General features: G+C 37.2%; 1 protein-coding gene across 2 annotated transcripts in view; it reads right to left on the bottom strand.

Annotated features, from left to right (window-relative positions):
• The window catches only part of pcdh1a (protocadherin 1a), an 80,594-nt gene that overhangs the window by 9,705 nt on the left and 49,805 nt on the right, over nt 1-21,084 (bottom strand). For both annotated transcript variants that reach the window (XM_042009219.1, XM_042009218.1), the window contains one exon: nt 12,284-12,503. In XM_042009219.1, the coding sequence (XP_041865153.1) occupies nt 12,284-12,503 (220 nt within the window). The remainder of the gene's footprint in view (nt 1-12,283; nt 12,504-21,084) is intronic.

Below are 21,084 nucleotides of genomic sequence, written 5' to 3'. Positions count from 1 at the left end.
AGAGACAGAGTTAAATATGCATATTGAGCATGAATAGCATTGGTTAGCCATCAATGCTTCACTCTAAATGGAGAAATTTGCATTTGTTCTTCGGGCTAATGCAGGTATTTTATTAATGCTTTTCATTTAAATCTTTACTGTGGGCTGCTCTACATTTGATAATGGTTTAATACTAAAAAGAGGGATCTGATTAGTATTAAAATGTAGTATTACACAGAACATCTAATGTTTCATTTATGTTTTAAATTTAATTGAAAATGAAGCTGATCGATTTAAAGACAACACATTTTTCTATCTTCTCGTCACTTGGCATTGTCATGTAACACCACAACAAGGTGAGAGATCTTACAAGGTAAAAATGATAGGAAAGGCAACGTTAAGTGGCTAGTATTCTCTTTTTTTCTCTTTTTTTGGCAAAAGGTTTTCACAGTCTTATAATATATTTACACTTGCCTGTATAATCACATTTAAACCCATTGAGCTTCTTCCTGTCTGTGTTTCTCGCACTCCTGAAATAGGAAACCTTGTATTTCCCCATTCAATTTTCTGTGTAATTTAATTAGAAAAGCTCAAGGAAATGTAGTCTGAATCCCTGTGGTGTGGGATTGTAACTGGACGCTATATAGCTCTTTTTTTTTCTCGCCAGGTTTGTGCTTTTTTTTTTTTTTTTGCACAGGTTAACCCCTTAACGGCTGAAATTTTTACAATGATATAAGAGCATATATATATATATATATATATATATATATATATATATATATATATATATATATATATAAAACAAAATAAAATAAAAGGAAAAAGAGTGTCATGTAATTAATTACAATTAAATATTAAATAATAACAATAATTTGATAAATATACAATATAGAAATAAATAGATAAAAACTGAAAAAAATTATTAAATAGATACAGTAAATAAATTAATAAAATTTAAAAAAAAAATGGAAGTAGTTTGTCGCAAATTTCTGATACTACGTGTAACAGGGTTAAGGAAACATTTTATTTTGAAATAAACATGGTTATTTTGTGGCTCTTTGAAGATTTCTGATGAAAATCAGTTTATGTAAAAGATGCAAGATTAAAGGCAGTGGATGTGGTTGGATGTGAAATATCATTCTAGGTAACTAAACACTAAATATAGTTTTAAGACTGATTTGATAGAATAGAATAGAATAGAATAGAAATACTTTATATAGGAATCTAAACATGATTATTATTCATATTATTATTCATTATTATTCATGATTATTAAAGCAGCTTTTTATCACCCAATCCATTCATTTGATTATTTTGTAACACTTGAAGACCGTCCTTGCCTTTCAAGCTTTCTGCCTGCTTTATATGTAGGACAAAAACACCTAAAATTAAAATAAATACTGAAAACTCCTATTTATTCACTTTTCTATATAATTTTCAGTTTAATTAACTAATTAACTTATTTATTACCAAATATAAAAAATAGCTTAAACAATAGTAATACTTGAAATAACAAAAGCTAAAGCAATGCACTTTTAATTGTAACATTGTTATTGTCCTCATACCTTTTCCATCTTTTTTTTACACTCTTCTTTTAAGAAAACTAGTTCCTTTCAGAGTTATATGCACTAGATAAGGTATATTTCAGTCAATAACATTACTTATTCTTCCACCTACATTGGGTGAATGATTTTTACCTGGAACATTTTCAATACTTAGTCTAAGAGTTGTAGTTTCTTTTTAGCAGAACCTAATGTGGACAAGGTCTCTAAGAAAGCAGTGCAATCAGCTTTTTTAATCTCGGAACTTACGAATCAGAAGCTAACTTCAGCATTGTCACAGGTGCTGCAGTTCGCCCTGTAACATTTTGTGAAACAAACTAGTTCTTTTTATTCACTGAACTGAACTGGATAAAGCGAGTACAGGTAAAGGATGGATGGATAACGCTGCTTTATAGTGGTACTAAATTACCAAAAGTAGAATCCGTTTCAATATGTGCTTTTTTGCATTGAGAAAACTTCTCTCTCGACATATTTGCAAGTCGTGTGTTGTATATTTAATCAATGTGTGCATGTAATCACCTATTCCTGCTATAACTTAAAAAACATAATGCCTCCTTTAAGTTATCGCAATATTTGGAGCAAATTCAATAACTGGAATCAACCACTTCTAGCAGTTTGGATGATTCCAACAAGCTAGAAGTGCATGATGCCTAACTAGATAGTAACCATAGCAACAACAGGTGCATGTGTCCCATCTTCTCATCTCCTGAGGAGGCATCATCTGCAGCTGGATAAAACACAGTCTGACTCGTCCTTACTAAGTGTAGTAAGTCAGTGCCAGTGCCAGTCAAAGTTCTTTTTTTTTTTTTAATTGTATTCTATACCTAATCTGCTTCAACATCTGTCAAATAAGGGCTTATTAAACCAGAATTTGTCCTCTTATAAAGTCAAAATTAATTTAATAAATGGGGCCTGCCCACAGTGATCGATTGCTCACCCTGGTACTCTGAGCTGGTGCCGGAACTGGATTTAGAGCTGAAACAGACTGGAGAAATTTACCAGAACCTCCAGCAGTTCCTTCATTAGTTGTGCATGTCTGCAGCTGGAACATCCTCTCAGTTACTGCATCCACACCAAACAGTAAGCAGCCATCAATGATTGTGGGATTTCTAGCTAAGAGAGCAACATGCTAAAGTTCCTGTTCAATCTCCTGTTGAAAGTCAGCCATTTCTGCAGAGTATGTCCCGTTTAAAACCTCCTTCTCCCTCCCAACTTCAACGTTGAAAGGCCGCCCCCCTAATTTACATAATAAGGCAGAAACATATACACAAATGTGTAAGGAAACACATAAATGAATGCTAGGAGAAATACAGGAAGAAAATGCAAAATTGGAAATAATGAGGATGCAATTATGAATGAATAAATAGAATGTTAGATGGAAATAAGGTACAGAAATAAATAATTTTGGTGATAAAAAGTAAAGTCAAATATTACAGAAATAAACACAGGCATTAAAATAAAGAAAGGAATAAAACCAACAAAACCAAACAAATAAATGAATCTGAAGTTGACATAGAAAAGTAAATAATTAGGCATATTAATACAAAGTTAAATTAAATCACTTGAAAATGACAACAGAAATATCAATTTATGTCACATTTTGTAGGTTTCTTAGTGGAGAAACAATTTTAAACAATTTTTTGTCTAATTTAGTGGCATATCAATTTCTTTTTTATAATTCTGCATTGTTTTTTTTTTGTTTTTTTTTTTTTTTTTTTGTTTGTTTCATTTGGCGGTTTAGGTCCTCCATAGATTTAAGCCCTTTCTGCAGCACTTTAAAAGTCAGACTTTTCAATGTCTTTCTGTTCAAGGTAGAAGATGTTTCATTTAGCAAAAGCTAAAAGAAATCCTGAGGATTCAGTCTCCAGTCTGTTAATGTTTGTTGTATTTAGGTATTTTCTTGAAGTGAATTTTCCTTGAGGCATTTGCAGTTTTGTGCTTTTATCATGTTGCGTACCCAGTATGCCAAAGGGAAATTTAATGACTCTATCACAACAAGGAATTATATTGGAAATTTGATTTTCATCATTTTAAAAAAAAGAAAAACTTCCTCCTAATAGTGATCTCCATCTCGTCTTATCAAAGAGTAAATAATTTTCTTCCCAGGATTTTCCCCAAGAGTATATTCATACACATGCTTTTCATGCTCAATATCTTTCATCGACTGATCTTATTGACATGTTAAATGGACGTCTTCCACGATCCATTTGTTGTTCTTCTTCCCCTTTCGATCGAGACGTTATCTCGTTGCTAATTCTGCCTTTGATCTCCAAAGCCTGCTATGTGCAACACTGGAAGTGCTAACATTAGCTTCTAATTACCCTGAACCTTCTCAGGATTCTGAACAGAACATAGATGTAGTTTCAAAGAGTTGGTCTGCTATAAAGCACCATAATTTCCAACTCTTCTAAGCTACGCAATCTGGCCTGTGGCCGTGGTGTTCCCATGACAGCTTTTATCATTTGGTCATATATCACATCCTTCAGCCAGAAACCAAGTGGTCAGGTTCAGATTTATATCACACCACTGTGCATTCTGGATGTATTACAGCTAAAATGCATGCATCAGCACAACTGATAGCAGGAGATAACTGTGGCTAAATTAATACACACAGTATACATTTAGATAATACTGTCACAGGAGATAGATAATTCCCATGCCCAATATGGACACATATCAACATAATCTCTCAAAATCCAATCTTTAGAGTCATGTAAGCAGCCCATGCAGCGACTAAATAACCACCCTGGAGAGGAAAAGCTTTATTTGACCATTTACTGCAGATAGAGAGTTGCTGCATGACTGACAATTCTCTGGGAAAGTCAGCACACTAACGCGGTCAGATGGAAAGCTCCCTTTCCACAATGCTCTGAACAATACAGCTATGTGTTTGGAGCAGGACAATTCAAATTTACAACATGATGGAATATGAAAATTGCCTTTTTTTGTAGCAGAGAGGCAACAGGAAAAGAAAAGCAGCAATCTATCTATGCTGATGCGTTCACTATGCCCTCTGCCAGGCAATAGCTTTTCTGTCAAGGCTTTGATTAGGGGAAGGGGAAAATAGCACATGGGATCAAAAATATCCTTGAATGTGTAATTTTAAGGGGAACTGTAAATTTTAGCCTTTAAAAAATAAGAATTTAAAAAGAGAAGCACAAAACACAAAAAGCAGCAGGGGGTCATCGAGGCGGCTTTTCAGGCCAGCATGATTCTTCCCGCCTCCTCGTCTTCCTTACCAATCTCTTGCATTTTGTTCTCAGCATTTGGTGGAGAATGGTTAACATTCATGTTCTTTGATGTTGTTTAAATTCTCCAACAGAAAATCATTCAGAACAGTTGTACTATTTACTTAATATTGCACTAATGCGAAAGGAGCGTTGGGGAGAGGTGGGAACACCACTGACCAAGAAAGACCACAACTTCACTTTACATGAGCATTAAGACAGCAATAAATGTTTAATTATAAATGTGATACACTGACAGAAAAAAAACAAACTACATTATAAGATGGTAAAATTAAAATTTTATGTACTTATGTGGAAATTGGGTCAAGCAAACAACAGTTGTCTGGATTGGTTTAAACCTTTGGCTCCTTGTTTGGCAAACTCACAGAGCTTTTGAAATGTTATGCTTTAACAACACTGCTCTTTTTCATTATGTTTTGCTCTGCCATGTGAATATGGTTCGCTGTGAGCTGAACAGTGGTTATCAACTGAGGAGACCAAAGCAAAGCAACAACAGCAACAGAGTTGGAAGCTTATGCACAGCAAGATTAAAGATGGGTGTTGTTTGTTTATTCTTCTTTTCTTTTTTTTTAATTCAAGTGTCTTCTCTTGCCATCTGTTTTTCCAGTGCCTGTGGTGGCAATATGTTTGATGGGTACCCTTTCTCTAGGCTAGACACGTTTCAGTTCACAGCTCATCAGGAAAACTGACAAGTGTTGGGGCCTTGCACATGGCATGACCATCTGAAAGAGGGGCACCCAAAGGGAAAGTGGAAAAATAAAAAAATTAAAATAATAATAATAATAAATTGGTATTTATCAAAAACTTTATTAGACCCCCCCCAAAAAAAAATAATAATAATAATAAAAAAAAATATCTTTCTCAACACAGCAGGCCAGTAAAATGCCCATTATGTCACCTAAATGCATAACATTGTAACATGCTTGGCTGTGAAGAAAAGCAAGACTAATTCAAGTCATTTTTATTTAGCTTAGGGCATGCTGACTATTGACTGAATTATAAACTATGTTAACACAAAACTGCAAATTAACAATTGATTCTTTCACAAACAGGGATGGAGGAAGAGAAAAAAAAGTACTCCTACTTTCCGTTATGTTGTTAAGAGGACATTTAGTTTGACTGGATCTAGTCCTCACTGAGTTTGTAAGGTCCTTAAACTGCAGGGAATTCTCAGATATCTGCAAGAAAGCCTTAAAGCCAGAGCGGCTCCATTCCTCGGAGACTCTGAAAATAAGGAAATGCGTGTCAGACCCATACAGTACAATTCTAGTCCCTCAAGTGCCATCCATCATCGAAGGGCAGAACACTAGTTAGAGGGAGGTTCAGTGGCTCACACTATGATGGAGAGATGACCCCCAGGGCCTTCCTCTGACGCTGGCTCAAGCAGCCTGACCAAGTATGGTTGAAGTGGAACTGGCCCCCAGCCAGCTAGCCTCCCAGATGCACAGTGCTCTACCTGCTCTACGAATCACATCTGGGGTGAGACTGGGTAAGACCCACTGAGAGCAACAGAGCTCTACCTCCACTTCCTATTTCTGCCTCCATAATTATCCTTAAAGTTTCAACCCAAGATCCCTGGACATGCCGGTGCATACTCAGCTAAAAGAAGCATCTCCTGCAGATCTGAGCAGCAGCAGGCTGATAAAAGAAATTTTATTCCATGTGTCTTTATAATCTAGTACTTTCAAGCCCAAATTTACACACACATTACCACCTCCAAACCTGCTGCTTCAGCACGATGCTGCCAAGACTTGCTGGCATGGTAGGAGTAGAGAGGGTACTATCCAATTTTTGCCCAAGTACAGAGAGCCATTCACTTTTGTTAGCCTAATACATGAGCACATCTAAAGCTTAGGGATACTGGCTTAGGCATACCGGCTCACTCATTCATTTTACAGGCTTAGTGTTAACATCGGACATGTTCAGTGGTGGCATGGTGTTAAAAGCATTATTTATGGAGCCTAATGTAAGCTTATATGCATGTACTTTTCTGTCTGTCCACAATTCTAAACCTTTTTTCTGATTTTTCCTCAGTGTTACAGCTGGACAAGGTCTGAGTAGCTTGTGAATGTCTCAATAAAACTGACAATAACAATAAATATGTTGTAAGAAACTATTTAAACATCTTCTGCTTTATTCCTTGTGATTTTTTCTCTAATATTTCTTTTTATTTTCTTCTTAATTCAGATATCTATTTGTGCTTTTATATCTTAATAAATATGTTGTCCTCTTTTCATTTTTTATATATATATTTAAAAAAGTTTGTAAGAAGTCATATCCCAGAAGACAGCAATAAAGAAAAATGGCCAAGCACATGATTCAAAGTGGAAAATATTAATAATTATAAAGCAAAAAAAAAAAAGAAAACACTGACAGATATCAAGACTGCTATAAAGCCCAAAATAAATTTCAAGTTCAGACAAAAGCATCCTTTTATCAGTGATGTTATCACAGTCCTAATGTTAGCTGGACAAAGTGATGAAACTGCAGAGAAATCACTTTTATGTGTAAAAGATGGTATGAAATGAAATGAGAAGGGGAGATTTATTGGGATAATGGGGCTTGTACTCTAGTTCCATTTCAATTTCTCATGTGGCTGCAATCTCTACCACACAATAATTCAGTTCACTGTGAAAGACAATAAGCCAATTCCATACTTTGCTGTAGTTAATGGTCTGAGATGTGATAACATGTCACAAAGCGCCTTTCATAGATCTGGCCCATCTGCTGTCATTTGACAAATACTCTAATGCGTGTGGCCTACGATAGGTTTGAGTGCCTTGGTGTCATTGTTGGTGATCATGCAAGCGAAAAAACACAGTTTCTACTTCAAATTGGGCGAGTGGAGACACATTCAAAACTATGACGAGTTGACACATCATCAGTGCCACTGGATTCAGTGGCTTTGTCCCACAAAGTTATTTGTAAAAGGGCTATAGTTTACCACTGTTTGTGGTGTCAAGCTTTATCCAGGTTAGAGAATTTAATTCTGCTCTAGTTAGGCTCTTCCAGTGACCTATTTGCTCTGAAAAAAAATACAAACAATCGGGTGGTAGCAAACAGCGACAGCTAATGTGAGCAAAGCATAATGCTAGAATAAGCACAGGATTACTGGAGTATTATTCATGGCATTTTGCCTTAGGGACCACTTCTAAGGACCAGCAGAAGCCTCCATAAAACGGCCAGTCGCATGGCCTGTCCCTTCTCTAGGTGGTGGCAGCTTTGGTCATGTCACTGGTTCAAGTTTACATAGACCTATTCATTCCATAGTGCAAACAGCCAGTCACACTGACAAGGTACAATTCCTACTGTTTGAGGAAACCCACTCCCCTGCATCAACATGCTGTAATAGCACCCCGGCAGTGACCCAAGCTGGCAGTCATGGAAAAAAAAAAAAAACAAGGCCGATTAGGTTGGCATTCTGCCACTCAAATTCTACAATACAAATTCTTTCTTTAAGTCTCTGTTTGTCAAAATAACTCCTCATACTTTGAACAAATAAATGTTCACAGGAACTTCATAATTCTAGCAGAGTAATGGCTAGAATAGAACCCTGTCTGATTCTGATAGTGGCAGGGGTTGAAAGCAGAAGAAAACCCCTGATGGGAGTTCAAACGGGACAAATATATGATGCTACAAGCATCATCTGCAGGATCAAGGTAAGGGAAATCAGACAGCATTACTAAAGAACCTCATTATCATGCAAGTGCCATGTATTCCATTTTATCTCACCATTCTCAATAGCCCATATGGCAGTGAGTCCGCACAGAGGAAGAAACAGGGAGAGACCTCATGCTGGGCAAGCAGCCACATCAAAATTCCTCCATCTGTGGTTGATTGAGTTTTATATGTGTGCGAGTGTGAGTGCATGTTAGTACCTCTCTTCAATACACCTGTATCAGTGCTAGGGCTCACATCAGAGCCAGGAAGACTAACCACTAATCCCAGGAAGACTGATTATTGTCAAACTTGAACTGGACTTCTGGTCAAACTTGCCACCCAGGAATAGAGAAGAGGGACATCATAGGGGTCAGATGACTCATATACAAAGTTCTGGGACAGCAGGAGTTTAAACTATGCTATTAATGTTGTGTGTTATGTGACTCCCAATGTGTTCTAATGATCGAAATTCACTCACAAGCCTGGGCTAATGACAGTGTTGTATTAAAGGTGAAAAAAGTGTCATCAGAGTATTCCTTTTAATACATAATTGATAGAGGCAATTAAAAAAACTGCATGGCATTAAATCAAATCACCTCTGGCATTAATGAAAACTGATACTGTCTGATCAACTTGTATAACTGATGCTTTTGATAATCATGTGAATTTTGGGTTTTAAATTCTACATTATATAAAAATAAAATCTGCTAAATAATGCTAAAAAGTATAAACTGCCACAATTTCTAGCCAAAGTCTCACCAGGAATATAGTAGATGGACAGATGGGCCAGAATGGTGTTGTTCTGATTTTCCTGTGCACAACAAGTCATGCATCTTGACAGCAACCAGATATACAGTATAAGATAAGCAGTTTTCATGCTGTGTGAAGCAATCAATTTAAAGGGAATTACAGAGCTCACTGATTATGATGAGAGTCTATTAAAGTAAAATAGCACTGTAATCAAAATGATTTACAGATTTAGGTTGTGATGCAACATCTTCCACTGCAAATAATAAACACGTGAATTCTTGCAGGCTTGCACATAAACACATACAAGCATGCATCCAATGGACATGCAGTTTTGCAAGCTACATGCGTGAAAAAAGGGTGGAAAATAAACACGGAGAGACTGAAATGGAGTGCACTCCAATAGCCTGGAGATAAGAATTAGGAAAAGTGGGAGGAGGGAGCAGCTGCTCAGGCACTCGAAAAAAAAGGAACTCCAGAAATTAATTGCTGCGGATCAGGCAGCACACACGTCATATTTCAGAAATTTTATTACTGTAGTTTGAATTTACTCTTACTTCCAAAGCCAAGAACCATAACTGAAAATGTTGATGTCTACTTCAGTGAAGCTAAGAAACTGTTACAGAGCACACACACACACACACACACACACACACACACACACACACATATGCACGTATTTCTCTTTTAAGTTTACCAAGAAACCAAGGTCATATTATGTAAGTTTGCAAAAGTCTTCAAATGAGAGCAAACACAAGACTACATTTGCCTCAGAAAATCACCATTAGATAAAGATTAACTAATAATGTATTAATAAACCACTTCCAGAAATAATATTTGTCATAAAAGTTTGCCAAAGATTAAGAAGTTGCTCAGACCATTAAGCCCAAGAAACAGCCATAATCTGTAACCACTATCATAAAAAAAATAAATAACCAAACTAAAATGGATTTTGAATCACGTTTTCTTCTTCAGTCAGTGAAAATCTCTAAAAATGTAGATTTGCTAGTGTCAAATTTCCACTGATATGACAAAAGACACATCCATGTCGATATTTCTGGGGCCCAGTGATGCTAACGCTGACAGTCTGGGGTTCATACGTTGCGTTTTATCCAACTTAAATGGAGTGACACATTATGCTCACCTCCCCATTTTTTGCCTGTCAGTCATCTTTACTGCAATGAATAAAGCTGTGCAGCGGTACTACCTGTCACTCTGCCACTCAATTGCTTAAAAAAGACTTCATGTCACTATTCAGGTAGAGCTGGGGAGGAATTCCTCTGTCTCATTTGATTTTTCTGTCTAATCCCTCACTTTATGTGGTCTCACTGTTATTTCCCTGAAGTAGGAATCATATTTTAATGAGGTCTATCCATAGTTAGTAGTTCATCTTTGCACCTCCCTGTCCTACGTGGCCATCATGTGGGCTTTGCTTCTTTGTCAGAGGCTTTGAGTCCCTGCTCCCTGTCACATCTCCCCCATCTTGTGCCATCTTTTCATTCTTTAACTGCTCCATCTCCACTCACAATCTTGATCTCCTGCTGCTGACAACAAAGGGCACCCAGCTTCACAAAAAAAGAAAGAAAGAGAGTACTGTGTTTTGCAGATGGGAATAACACAGTAAACAGCCACAACAACAGGAACAAAGGAGAGGAAAATAAATGTATTTCTCATCCTAAGAGCATGGAGAAAATGGAAATGGTCAGCTAGTGACTCCTTAGTGACCAACAAGCCTGTATATACAATGACTAAATCTATTTAACCGGATGTGAAGCAATCTCTGACCTCTACAGGGCCTGAGGGAAAGGCATTATTGGCAAGACTTATCTTCTCCTGCACACCCACCACTGGTTACATTCTTGAAGCATGGCACCACTAATTGACTCAAACAAACATTTACAATAGAGATGAATAAACTAACTAATGAGACCCAACGCAATCGTCAAGTAAACAGGCGATGCATCACAATGCAAGATGCTATACTAATAATGGAACACTGTCGTCTGCTGTTCTGGCATCATGATTAGACATTTTAGCTTCTCATCCTAAGGAGGCTGTCATTGTTCCTCACTTAAAAATAAAAAAAAAATTGTCTTTGCACTCCCAATATGCAGTAAAAACCCAGTAACGATAGAAAAATGCGTATTCTTTTCAACCACAGTGTGACAACATTAGCGTTGATATTGAGCAGCAACTTTATTGACTCCTTGCTGATATAAGACTGTAAGCCTTATCCTTAAATCTATACCTCCTGCATGAAAAGCTAAGCCCTGCATGCTGTTGAGATAAAGCTACATTAATGCAGCTAATGATATGCAAATATAATGAGAATGGTCAAGACATTCCTAGTGAGCAGCAAAATATCACAGAAGAAAAAAAAAAGTTTAGTTCAGAAAGCAGGTCAATATGAAACTACTTTAATGAATAGACATACACCTTATGCATTACTTATCATAGCGTGTTACAAAACAGGTAATGGATTATGTTTGGCAGCTTAAGGTAGCAAAATTGTTATTATGATACACAGTTCATAGAATAGAAGTTTCGATTATCCTAAAAATGGACCTCTGCTGAGACCATCAGCCTGTGGATGGATTACTTTGGAAGAAATTATGGCATCTGCAGACTAAGCTGCTGTTTAACCTGCGTCCACCTACAGGCAAGGAAATGCTTCGAGCAAACTCAGTGTTGTCTGCACAGATGTCATGGTTCAGATTTATTTAGAGGGCAAATGCTCCATTAGTTAGGCTTTTTAATTAGCGCACTTGTGAAAGAGGGTCATTAAGGATGTCTGACAGAGGACCTGCTGATGAGGGGGATGGAGGCACTGCTTACTCTGGCCCCAATTCCACACACACACGAGTAGATTTGCTTAAAAACCAATAACATTTCACACAGTCATCCACAACCACAGCAAGTCAACGTCGCAGGTGCCACAAAGTCTCTACTGTAAAACAGCCACACTGCACAAATAAATCTCTCCCAAATGACTTTATTACCAACAACACCTCACAAGAGCTTATTAAGGTCATTTACATATAAATGCATATTCATGAAAACAAGCCATAATGGGGATTGTTACGGTACCATTTTCTGGATGTTCGGTTTCTCCAATGCTGCCGTCTGGGGTGGTTCTCTCATAGTGGTCCTCAGGAAGGGTCAGGGGTCCGATGCGAGGACCAGACGATGACTTGCTGCTGGGAGTCTCCGATTCCTCTAAGCCGCTGTCATAGTAGCTGTGCTGAGAGGCATCCTGCAGGTCCTGCACGGGGTTGGTGGTGGAAAAGGTCACTCGACGATGGGGATGCTGAAAAAACAGGGACAGCAAATACATTTAGTCAATGTCAAGAAACTTATTTACCAACTGCATTTTTCAATTACCTTTCTTTTATGTTTGACAGTAAACAGCACAGCATAAAATGTATAAGTTTAAAATTACTGTCTGAATAATGCTGGCCCTCTAAAGTTCACTCTTGAAAAGTCAGAAAATAGAATGAAATATTAAACACCTTGAAATATTGAGTAGTCTTGCACAATTCTGAGGATTACATAAGGTATAAATATATAAGAAGGGAGAGGTTATTGATTTTTATAATATGTATGTGCAAATTGGCAGCAGCAAAAAGAAAAAAAAAATAAAAGTACAAAAAAATTCATGCTGCATCATAAGGTTTATGGATGCTTTATGTATAACAAATTAGATATCTAATAATGCAACAATCCATGTTTAAGAACTCATAAGGTTTTTTTTTTCTCCCCCAAAAATGATTCTGTAAAGTTGTGACATCAAACTATACTACACAATCTTATTTATTATTTATCTTATTGAGATGTTTAGTTAGAAATACAGTCACTGAGAAAAAATGATAATGTCTGAATGCATTATTGTCATTAATTTCAGCAATTTGGCACCTGGACAGAAGCAGTCTATGTGCATACAGCTTGTATAATGAAATTCCTATGTATGGAAACAGTGGCTATTCATATGTATGAATGTGGATGTGAACATGACAAAACAAGCATCCCAGGGGGTCAAAGGCATTGAGAGTGTGAATCAAATTATTATTGTGCTTATTATTATTATTATTAATCAGACAGAAGTTTCATTTTCAAAATCTGTCACCACCAAATGAATTCTGATGACAGTGATTGGTGCACTAATCAGTAGCCCCAGTGAGCTCCTTCCTATCTCCATATTTTAATATTTCTCTTTCCCTAGCATTTGATGTGCAACCCAGCGGAAAGCTAGACAATATTTTTGCAATTTAACTAAAAAGGATTCCCAAGAAGATCTAAATAAGGCTAACAAAAGGAACAAAACAGCTCTGAGGAGATTGTTTGGGACAAGCATCATTTTGCAAGTATTATAATATGCTATTAGATGTGCTTTTGCTGTTTTATGTTAATGAGATCTGATCAAAGAATATTAAAAAAAAAAGTAAACGAACGATTGAAAATGCTGATGGATTCTTGAATTTGATTGCTAGAAGGGAAGCAGAGCAGCATGTAATGAATCACTGGAGATCACACCCTTTATCAAATTGAATGGCTTGTAAATACGGTTAGGAGACCATTAAATTTCCTCATCCAAAGATCAGTTTACTAATGGCTACTTACCACCGATCCACAACAGAAAGATGACTCCTTACAATGTACGTGCTGCCTCACTCCTCACCCCACCCCCACACACCCGCTGCTCCCGTAAAAGTCAGGAAAGCACTGATACAGCAGAACAGGCCTGTCTCTGCAATACTAGTCAGCCCTGATCAATACAACTGGCCTGCGCTTTCTACCATTCAACCACTTTTCTAGCAAACATAAAAGAAAAGATATGCTTTTAGAGCTTAGGTAAGAGCTATCAACACCATAATACTTCACAATGTTTCCAGAAACCTGTTCATCTCCCCATAATCTCAGTCCATCATATTTTTTTTCACCGCAGTAATGCAACTCTCATACTTCCATTCACTTTTGTTATGCTTTCTTTTATTTTTTTCACCCTCCCAGCAGCACAACCAGATTGCTAAATCAATAAGTCTCACATAGTATAAGGTAAAAAAAGAAATAAATAAAAATCTGTGTTGAACTTCTCAGTTATCAACAACATTTAATGGAACTAAAGCAAAATTTTCAAACAACAAGAGTCTTTTACACAAACCAAAACTGTGACTTTTATGATGATTTTGACAGCACAAACTATAAAAACAATTCAATGGCAGATTGTGTTTTCGTTCCATTAAACATGCCCTTTGATTAGTTCATTTAGACATAAAATATGTTCAACTATAAAGTAAGCTTGTTAGTTCTGCAAATAAAACTGAAGAACACACTCTTTAAGATCCCAACGGATAACATGATTACTTCTTATTTATATAAAAATACTACAGTGCAAACTAGAAATAGTCCACTTTAAACTCACCCACCACAGTATATGAAAATAAGTTTCTTTATTATCTCTTCTGTAGTATTTCAGTAAATTTGCAATTGACTTCAGCAACTTCACCAAATTACATATTCCATTGATGCTTTCTTAGAGCGATTGGTTATCTTTGAGGCTCCACTATGTTGTACATGCAAAGGGGGCATTTTAGTTTTCCAAATATGGATTCATGCTTAAACTTTTCCTTAAGGCATAACTCCAAGAGTCAGCATGATATGATAACTAGCTAAAGCTGCAGAGATGGGAAATAGATTCCCCTTTTAGTCAAGCAAAAATCCTTTGCCAGGCCTAGAGGCTGCAGGGATGCAGCAAGACGGAAGGATGGAAGGGGAGGCTAAGCTGGAGTGGGGAGTTGGTCAGGCAGACATGGACGACACTTTGGCTGGAGGGGACAAGCAGACGGATTAGATTCTGGGAGACTGGAGGCGGGCGAGTGAGATTGTTTGGGGATTGTTGTAGGAGTAGGAAGCTATGAGGCTGGGAATGGAAGAAGGGACATTAATTATGACATCTGAATGCATTGCTCCATTTGAAGAGGGCTAAAATGACCTCATTTATTACAAAGCAATCCCAAAGCAGATGGAAAGATACAGCAGGGTTCTGTCTTCACAGGAGGAACAAGACTCATTTTAATACGACAATAAACAGAGTGTATTCACTGTGTACCTACAGCTCTTTGTTTCTTTAAGACTGCCAGAAAAATTATCTATAACTCACGGCCACAGAGTAATTTCAAGCCTATTCAGTTAGAAACAGAAGCTGCCAATTAGATAACAATGTTATTATTCCTTCATTTCATTACCATATGCACAAAACTATGGTCTAATCAAAAGTTTACAGTAATCTAGGGCACATTTTGTTACTTGAAACTTCATATTGGGGAAAGTCAAAGCTAATCCTGCCCAATAGATGCTTTTTTTACACTGGCCCCACAACTGTCTTTATAACACAGTTTGTCCGCCTCCAAGAAAAACTGAAAGGAATCTATTTTAACATTTTACTGAATGCAACCTGCAAGTCCCCCTCCTCCTTCTATAATGCACTTCAACTCTTCTTTCAAAAACTCCTCCCTATGGAGGAAGCTATCATGCTGGTAACCACAGATATGGTAACAAACACCAGGTAGACACCCATCTGGTTGTTTTCATCGGTGGATGAGATATTCTCATATACCACTGTTGATTGTTTTCAATTTTTGATTGAAAATAGTCATGTTTTCTGACAGTGTTCTGCCTCACCTTTGTTTATTTTTGCTGGATTCTCATTTAGTCTAGACTTCTGGAACTTTAGATGACAATATGCTTAATTAAAGGGCTTTAAATGAGGCTTTAAAAGTCATTTAATGTCTTTTAAATTACACACAAAGGGCAAAAAACAGAAAAACCTGCTCAGGAATGAAAAAAAGCTGTTTGCAAAAGAACTATTGATTAACTATTATGTCTTTCATTTATATGCAGAACAGAATACAGTGTAGCGAATGCATTCACAGTAGATGTGGTAGAGTGAGTGATAGAGTTTTAATAGCTTTGTTTTCTAAAAAGTTGTTAAATTTATCAGATAAAGCATATCAGATATCAAATAAATTGGATACAACACTATTATTTCATAATGTAGCTTGAAATGAGGACTGGTTTTGTAAATTGATAAGGAAAAAATAGAATGAAGAAGGTAATTGCAAGTGATGTCCAATGTGAGGTAAATCAAAAGCCTGGGTTTAAGGAGGGAGAAGCCTGTTGGTATAAATGTTGGTATAACATGAAAGTATCTTTCATGTCATTGTGAGACTGGCAACCTAATACATTTTCTGCACACTGAAACTTCAGAGTAAATATGTCACTTACCAAATCAAATTTAAATCCAATTCATGAGAGGTCTGGTATCCAATATAAAAACTGGCTTTTATACTATCCTTTGCATCACTTTCCACTGGACACATGACAATGAGGTTACATTTAGAGAGCTGTTAGCCCTGTTAGCTAGCCGCAAAGGCTGCAAAAAATCATACAGTATATATCAGCCACCTGTATCATTATGTTTGTCTGGTGTGATGGAGGACACTGCACTGGAACTAGATATCACTTTGGTGTGATTTGGGAAATGATGATCTCCAGTTTTTTTTTTTTTTACCAGGTCTTTGGCTTTCTTTATTTTATGTAATATTCAAAATTTTTAAATATAACAAACAGGTATTTTCATGCAGCTTGATTTAGTAAACACAACAACATTATTTTGCAAAAAAAATGTGCCTGAGCAAGAAGGAGAGGATCTTGATGACTGTGCAGCATCTCTATTACAACTGATGATTTGCACTACTGATCCCTGTCGGGACAGCAGGCTCCCACTACTGCTGTGCTCTCTCATTGCATTGAGTTCCCTCTCTATTCAAATTGCCCTGGAGTTACCGGAGACCACTCTGCCATCAGGTGCCCTGTCATCCAGCCAAGCCCCACTGATTGCCAATGTACAGGCCTGCTGGAACTTTTGCAGATGGAGAAGCTTCTCCATTCTCTCAGCCACTTTTGAGAAGAGTCCCAGCAGAATCACAGGCGAGGGATGCAGCGTCTGAGTCTCTGTCTTGTTCCTCCAAATTTGCAATTGCTTTTTCACTGATCTATGAATAAACACTTGGTGATCAAGCTGCTGACTGCATTGTATGGTCTTTTACTACAAGGTACTGTATTAAAGGAGGAAGCTGGTTGATGTTACAAATCCTTAAGGAGTTGGAACACTGTGTAAAATGTAAATGAAAACAACTCAATTATTTGTAAGTCTTATAAATCAATATTTTCTTCACAACAGAACATGGGAAGCATTCAACATGTGGAACAGAAGACATTTTACTATTCCATAAAAATTATTAGCTCATCTCAAATCTGATGGGAGTAACATGTCTAAAAATGGAGTATATAGTACTGCTAAAATAGTATGGTAGATTTATCTTATGGCTGTCATTATTATTAAATAATAGTGGTGCAGCTACACAAGTACTGACAGTTTTTTTATGGATTTTAATGACCACATATCCTTTGACATTTAACCTGAGTTATAAAGCTTAATAAAGCATCCCATCTTTGAATTTTTAGCCAAAGTGGTTACTACATGTTTTGCTATTCTGAGTGCTTGTTAAAACATATCTGGATGGTAGTCAAAAATTGCATCATCCTTTTGAATTTATCTTTAATTAAATCATTTAAATAATCCTTTTTAATCAGTTTAGCAACCCATTTCTGTGTATAACAACGTACCAAACAGAAGTAGAGTAAAAAAATGGATACCACTTGCAGGAAAAACCTAAAGTTGTCCGTATATGTTCCATTATAATATTGAGAACAACTTATTTTTCCAACAGCTGAATAAAGAAGGTCAGGAATTCAACATTTTATGTTTAGGAGAATTTCTTGTTGTTTTTGGTGTGTGATGAGTAATGATGTACCTGACACAGTTAAAGCATTGGCAAATGTTTTCAGTTTAATTTTTCATTACACAAAGGTGTTTTTTGAGATGACTCAGTACGGCCAGTGAAACATGCTGAACCTTCACAATCTCACAGTGAGGAGCAAAAAGTCTGAATTTTATATCTCTGAGGAGGATAAGAACAATACTAAACAATACCACTGCTACTTTCCAACATCTTGGGTGCAATTTGTGAGGTAAAATAAAAACTTTTGCAGAAACAAACACATAATGCTTTCTTCCAATAACGGTAAACTAACAAAATAAGAGGCTTTTGAATATTTCACACCAAGGTGGGTGAAGAGAAATGAATGGTTTTAACCAGTAGCAAAGCCAAATGGCAGTGGCACAACACCTTCTACTTTTCAAACTGCAGGTAACCCATGTGGCCCTGTTTATCAATAACTGAGTTGAGGTATATTGTATGTGTACTGATGCTGGAAGCCAGACTTTTCCTACTGAATCACAGTTATGTGTCTCTGATATTATGAAATGGGTTTTCTGCCCATGTTAAAGGAAGCGGCTGATGTCTCAGTGCCCCTGTGATATGAAAAATTCAATTTAAAAGGATGAGAGAAAGAATGGTGCACGGCCTATTTTCATTCCCTCACACTGCGAGATATGAGAATGATGTTCTATTGTGTGGAGGAAATGATGCCAATCGTACTGCTGAGAAATTCCTTCATAATTCAATTCAATTTCTTCTAAATCCCAATGGCAAGCTCCTTTGCCAAAGAGAAGCTGAGTGACAGAGACAAAAAGGGAGGGCTGCAGACTAAGATGGAAGACGAGGCACTACAGATTGAGACTGAGACAATGGAGAAATGGAAACCAAATCACAGAGAGCAGCCACACTTAGCAAAAGGTAGGAGGAGGACACAGTGAAACAAATCAGAGAAGAGAAGCATGGAAGAAAAATATTTGCAAAGATTCATTTTGATTGTGGTGACATTTTAAGTTTAGCCAACTAATATTCTGCAATTACTTCTAAGCAGCTTCTGAAATGCACAAACAAAATGACTGTTGAGGTCTAACAGGACAGGATTACAATAAACCTATGTGTAATGTGTATGAATTAGCTACACACATATTTAATAGACTAGGTGCCCCCCACCTAATCCCCCTACCTGGTGTAGGACCCAGAATTTCCATTTAGTTAGTGTTTGTGAGTACAACCTGGCTCTGGTATTTTGGCATGTATGCAGGAATCAATGAGCTGCTGCCTCTGAAGGCACAGGAAAAATGAGCTGCACCAACAAATATGACAATGAAGAAGTGCACCTCTCAGTTTATGCAGCGAGCATAAAACCATAAAGACTGAAGCAGTTGCAAAGGAAATGCATGTGAAACTGTTTTTATTTCCCATATCCCCATTACGTCCTCTATTCTCATCCCATATACTGTTCTTTCTCTTTTTACACACACACCCACACACACACACAGTTGTTTTTGTAGGTGCAATAGCTCCGAGGCAAGCAGCGTGGAATTGGAGTCTTCAAAGAGTCTTGGATTATCAAAGAGACACAGCTACCAGAAAACTAGGGGACACGCTGGAGAGGGGGAGGGATGAACATAAGCGTGAGGTGGGGAGGGGGAAAGTGCATTGGAGTCAGCATGGGTTTGGGTGGAGGATGAAGTGATCAGACAGGGGAGGGGCGGGGGTAAGGGGTGGATAAAGACCAGAAGTCCCTTTGTGCACATACTGTAAATGGAGAGAAAAAAGGCTAGAGTGAGCGCATTAAAAAACAATCACATAGACCTTAATGGTCTTGATAGGCAAGACTGGATTTGCATTTTTCACTGTAGTTTTTTTTTTTTTTTTTTTTTTTTTACCCAACATGGAGAATTTCATTATAATGGGAGCACTAGCCTTGAAATACCATAATGTTGTCACAGTAAAACCAAGCATTACTGCATAAGGACCTACCAAGTGTGAATATAGCTGCCACATCTAATGACAAATATGACTGTTCATGCAATTCCATGAGACAGGATGTGGGAGTGTTGGGGTGAATGTATCACCCGTTGACAAAAAGCTTGCAGTCAGCCTCTATGTCCCACAATGAGTTATGAATGCCTTCTTTTTTTTCCTTTTTTTCATTATAAGAACACTTCTCGCCATAGAGCACCTTTCAAGTCAGTGTATTAAACTGATTCTGGTTGGTTCACTGCTGTCAGCTGCAGGGCATTCTCCAGGAATTATCCTGTCCCATTGCCACAGCTAGCACACATCCACCTTCACTGACCTGGTTTGAACCAAATTTTGTTCCGTTTGCTTCTTATGAGGGTATAAAATGCTTTGAACACATAATTTCAAAAGCAAATCATAGTCTTAAAAGTAATCTCCGTCCCTGCACAACTCATCCTGGCAAACTTTAATCTTGTGCGAACAAAAATTCCCCCTGCCTGCAACCATTTGGTAATTTTGGGACGTGCCAAGACTGTGCTGGTGGTGCAGTCATTTGTTCTGACAAAGGAGGAGGTGTGCAAAGAAGAGTTGTGTCTACGGAGAACAAATTGTTGAACTCCACACATACATGTGAAGATGTGCTGTGCGGTTTTAAAGTTCATGTAATATTTCGGGGTTTTTTTTTTTTGTATGTGTGTGTGTGTGTGTGTGTGTGTGTGTTCCTTCTCCATCATTGTGTATTATAGCTTTTAGGGACTGCAAAGCCATCGTGGCCAAAGTCTACACAAAAAGTGGTTATCTCTCACAGGACCTGCTTTCAGTTTTCTGAAATTTTTCTTTCCAAGTTTTTTTTTTTTTTTTTTTGTACTTTCATATAAGTACAATTCAACATGCATCATTTAAATAATAACTCACTAGTCTGGAAAGCCTGAAACACACAGTGAACAGATCATTCCCAATTTGTAAGAAATTGACTGACAATAAGAGCAGTAGGGACAATAACAAGCCTTGAATAGAACAGTTTCAAACAGAAGGCAACAAAAGGTGCCGCAGAAACGATTATGGCCCTGATTTACAAAGATTCCT

The sequence above is a fragment of the Melanotaenia boesemani genome, chromosome 15, assembly GCF_017639745.1.
Source record: "Melanotaenia boesemani isolate fMelBoe1 chromosome 15, fMelBoe1.pri, whole genome shotgun sequence".
Taxonomy (NCBI): domain Eukaryota; kingdom Metazoa; phylum Chordata; class Actinopteri; order Atheriniformes; family Melanotaeniidae; genus Melanotaenia; species Melanotaenia boesemani.
This window is presented reverse-complemented; position numbering and strand designations above follow the sequence as displayed.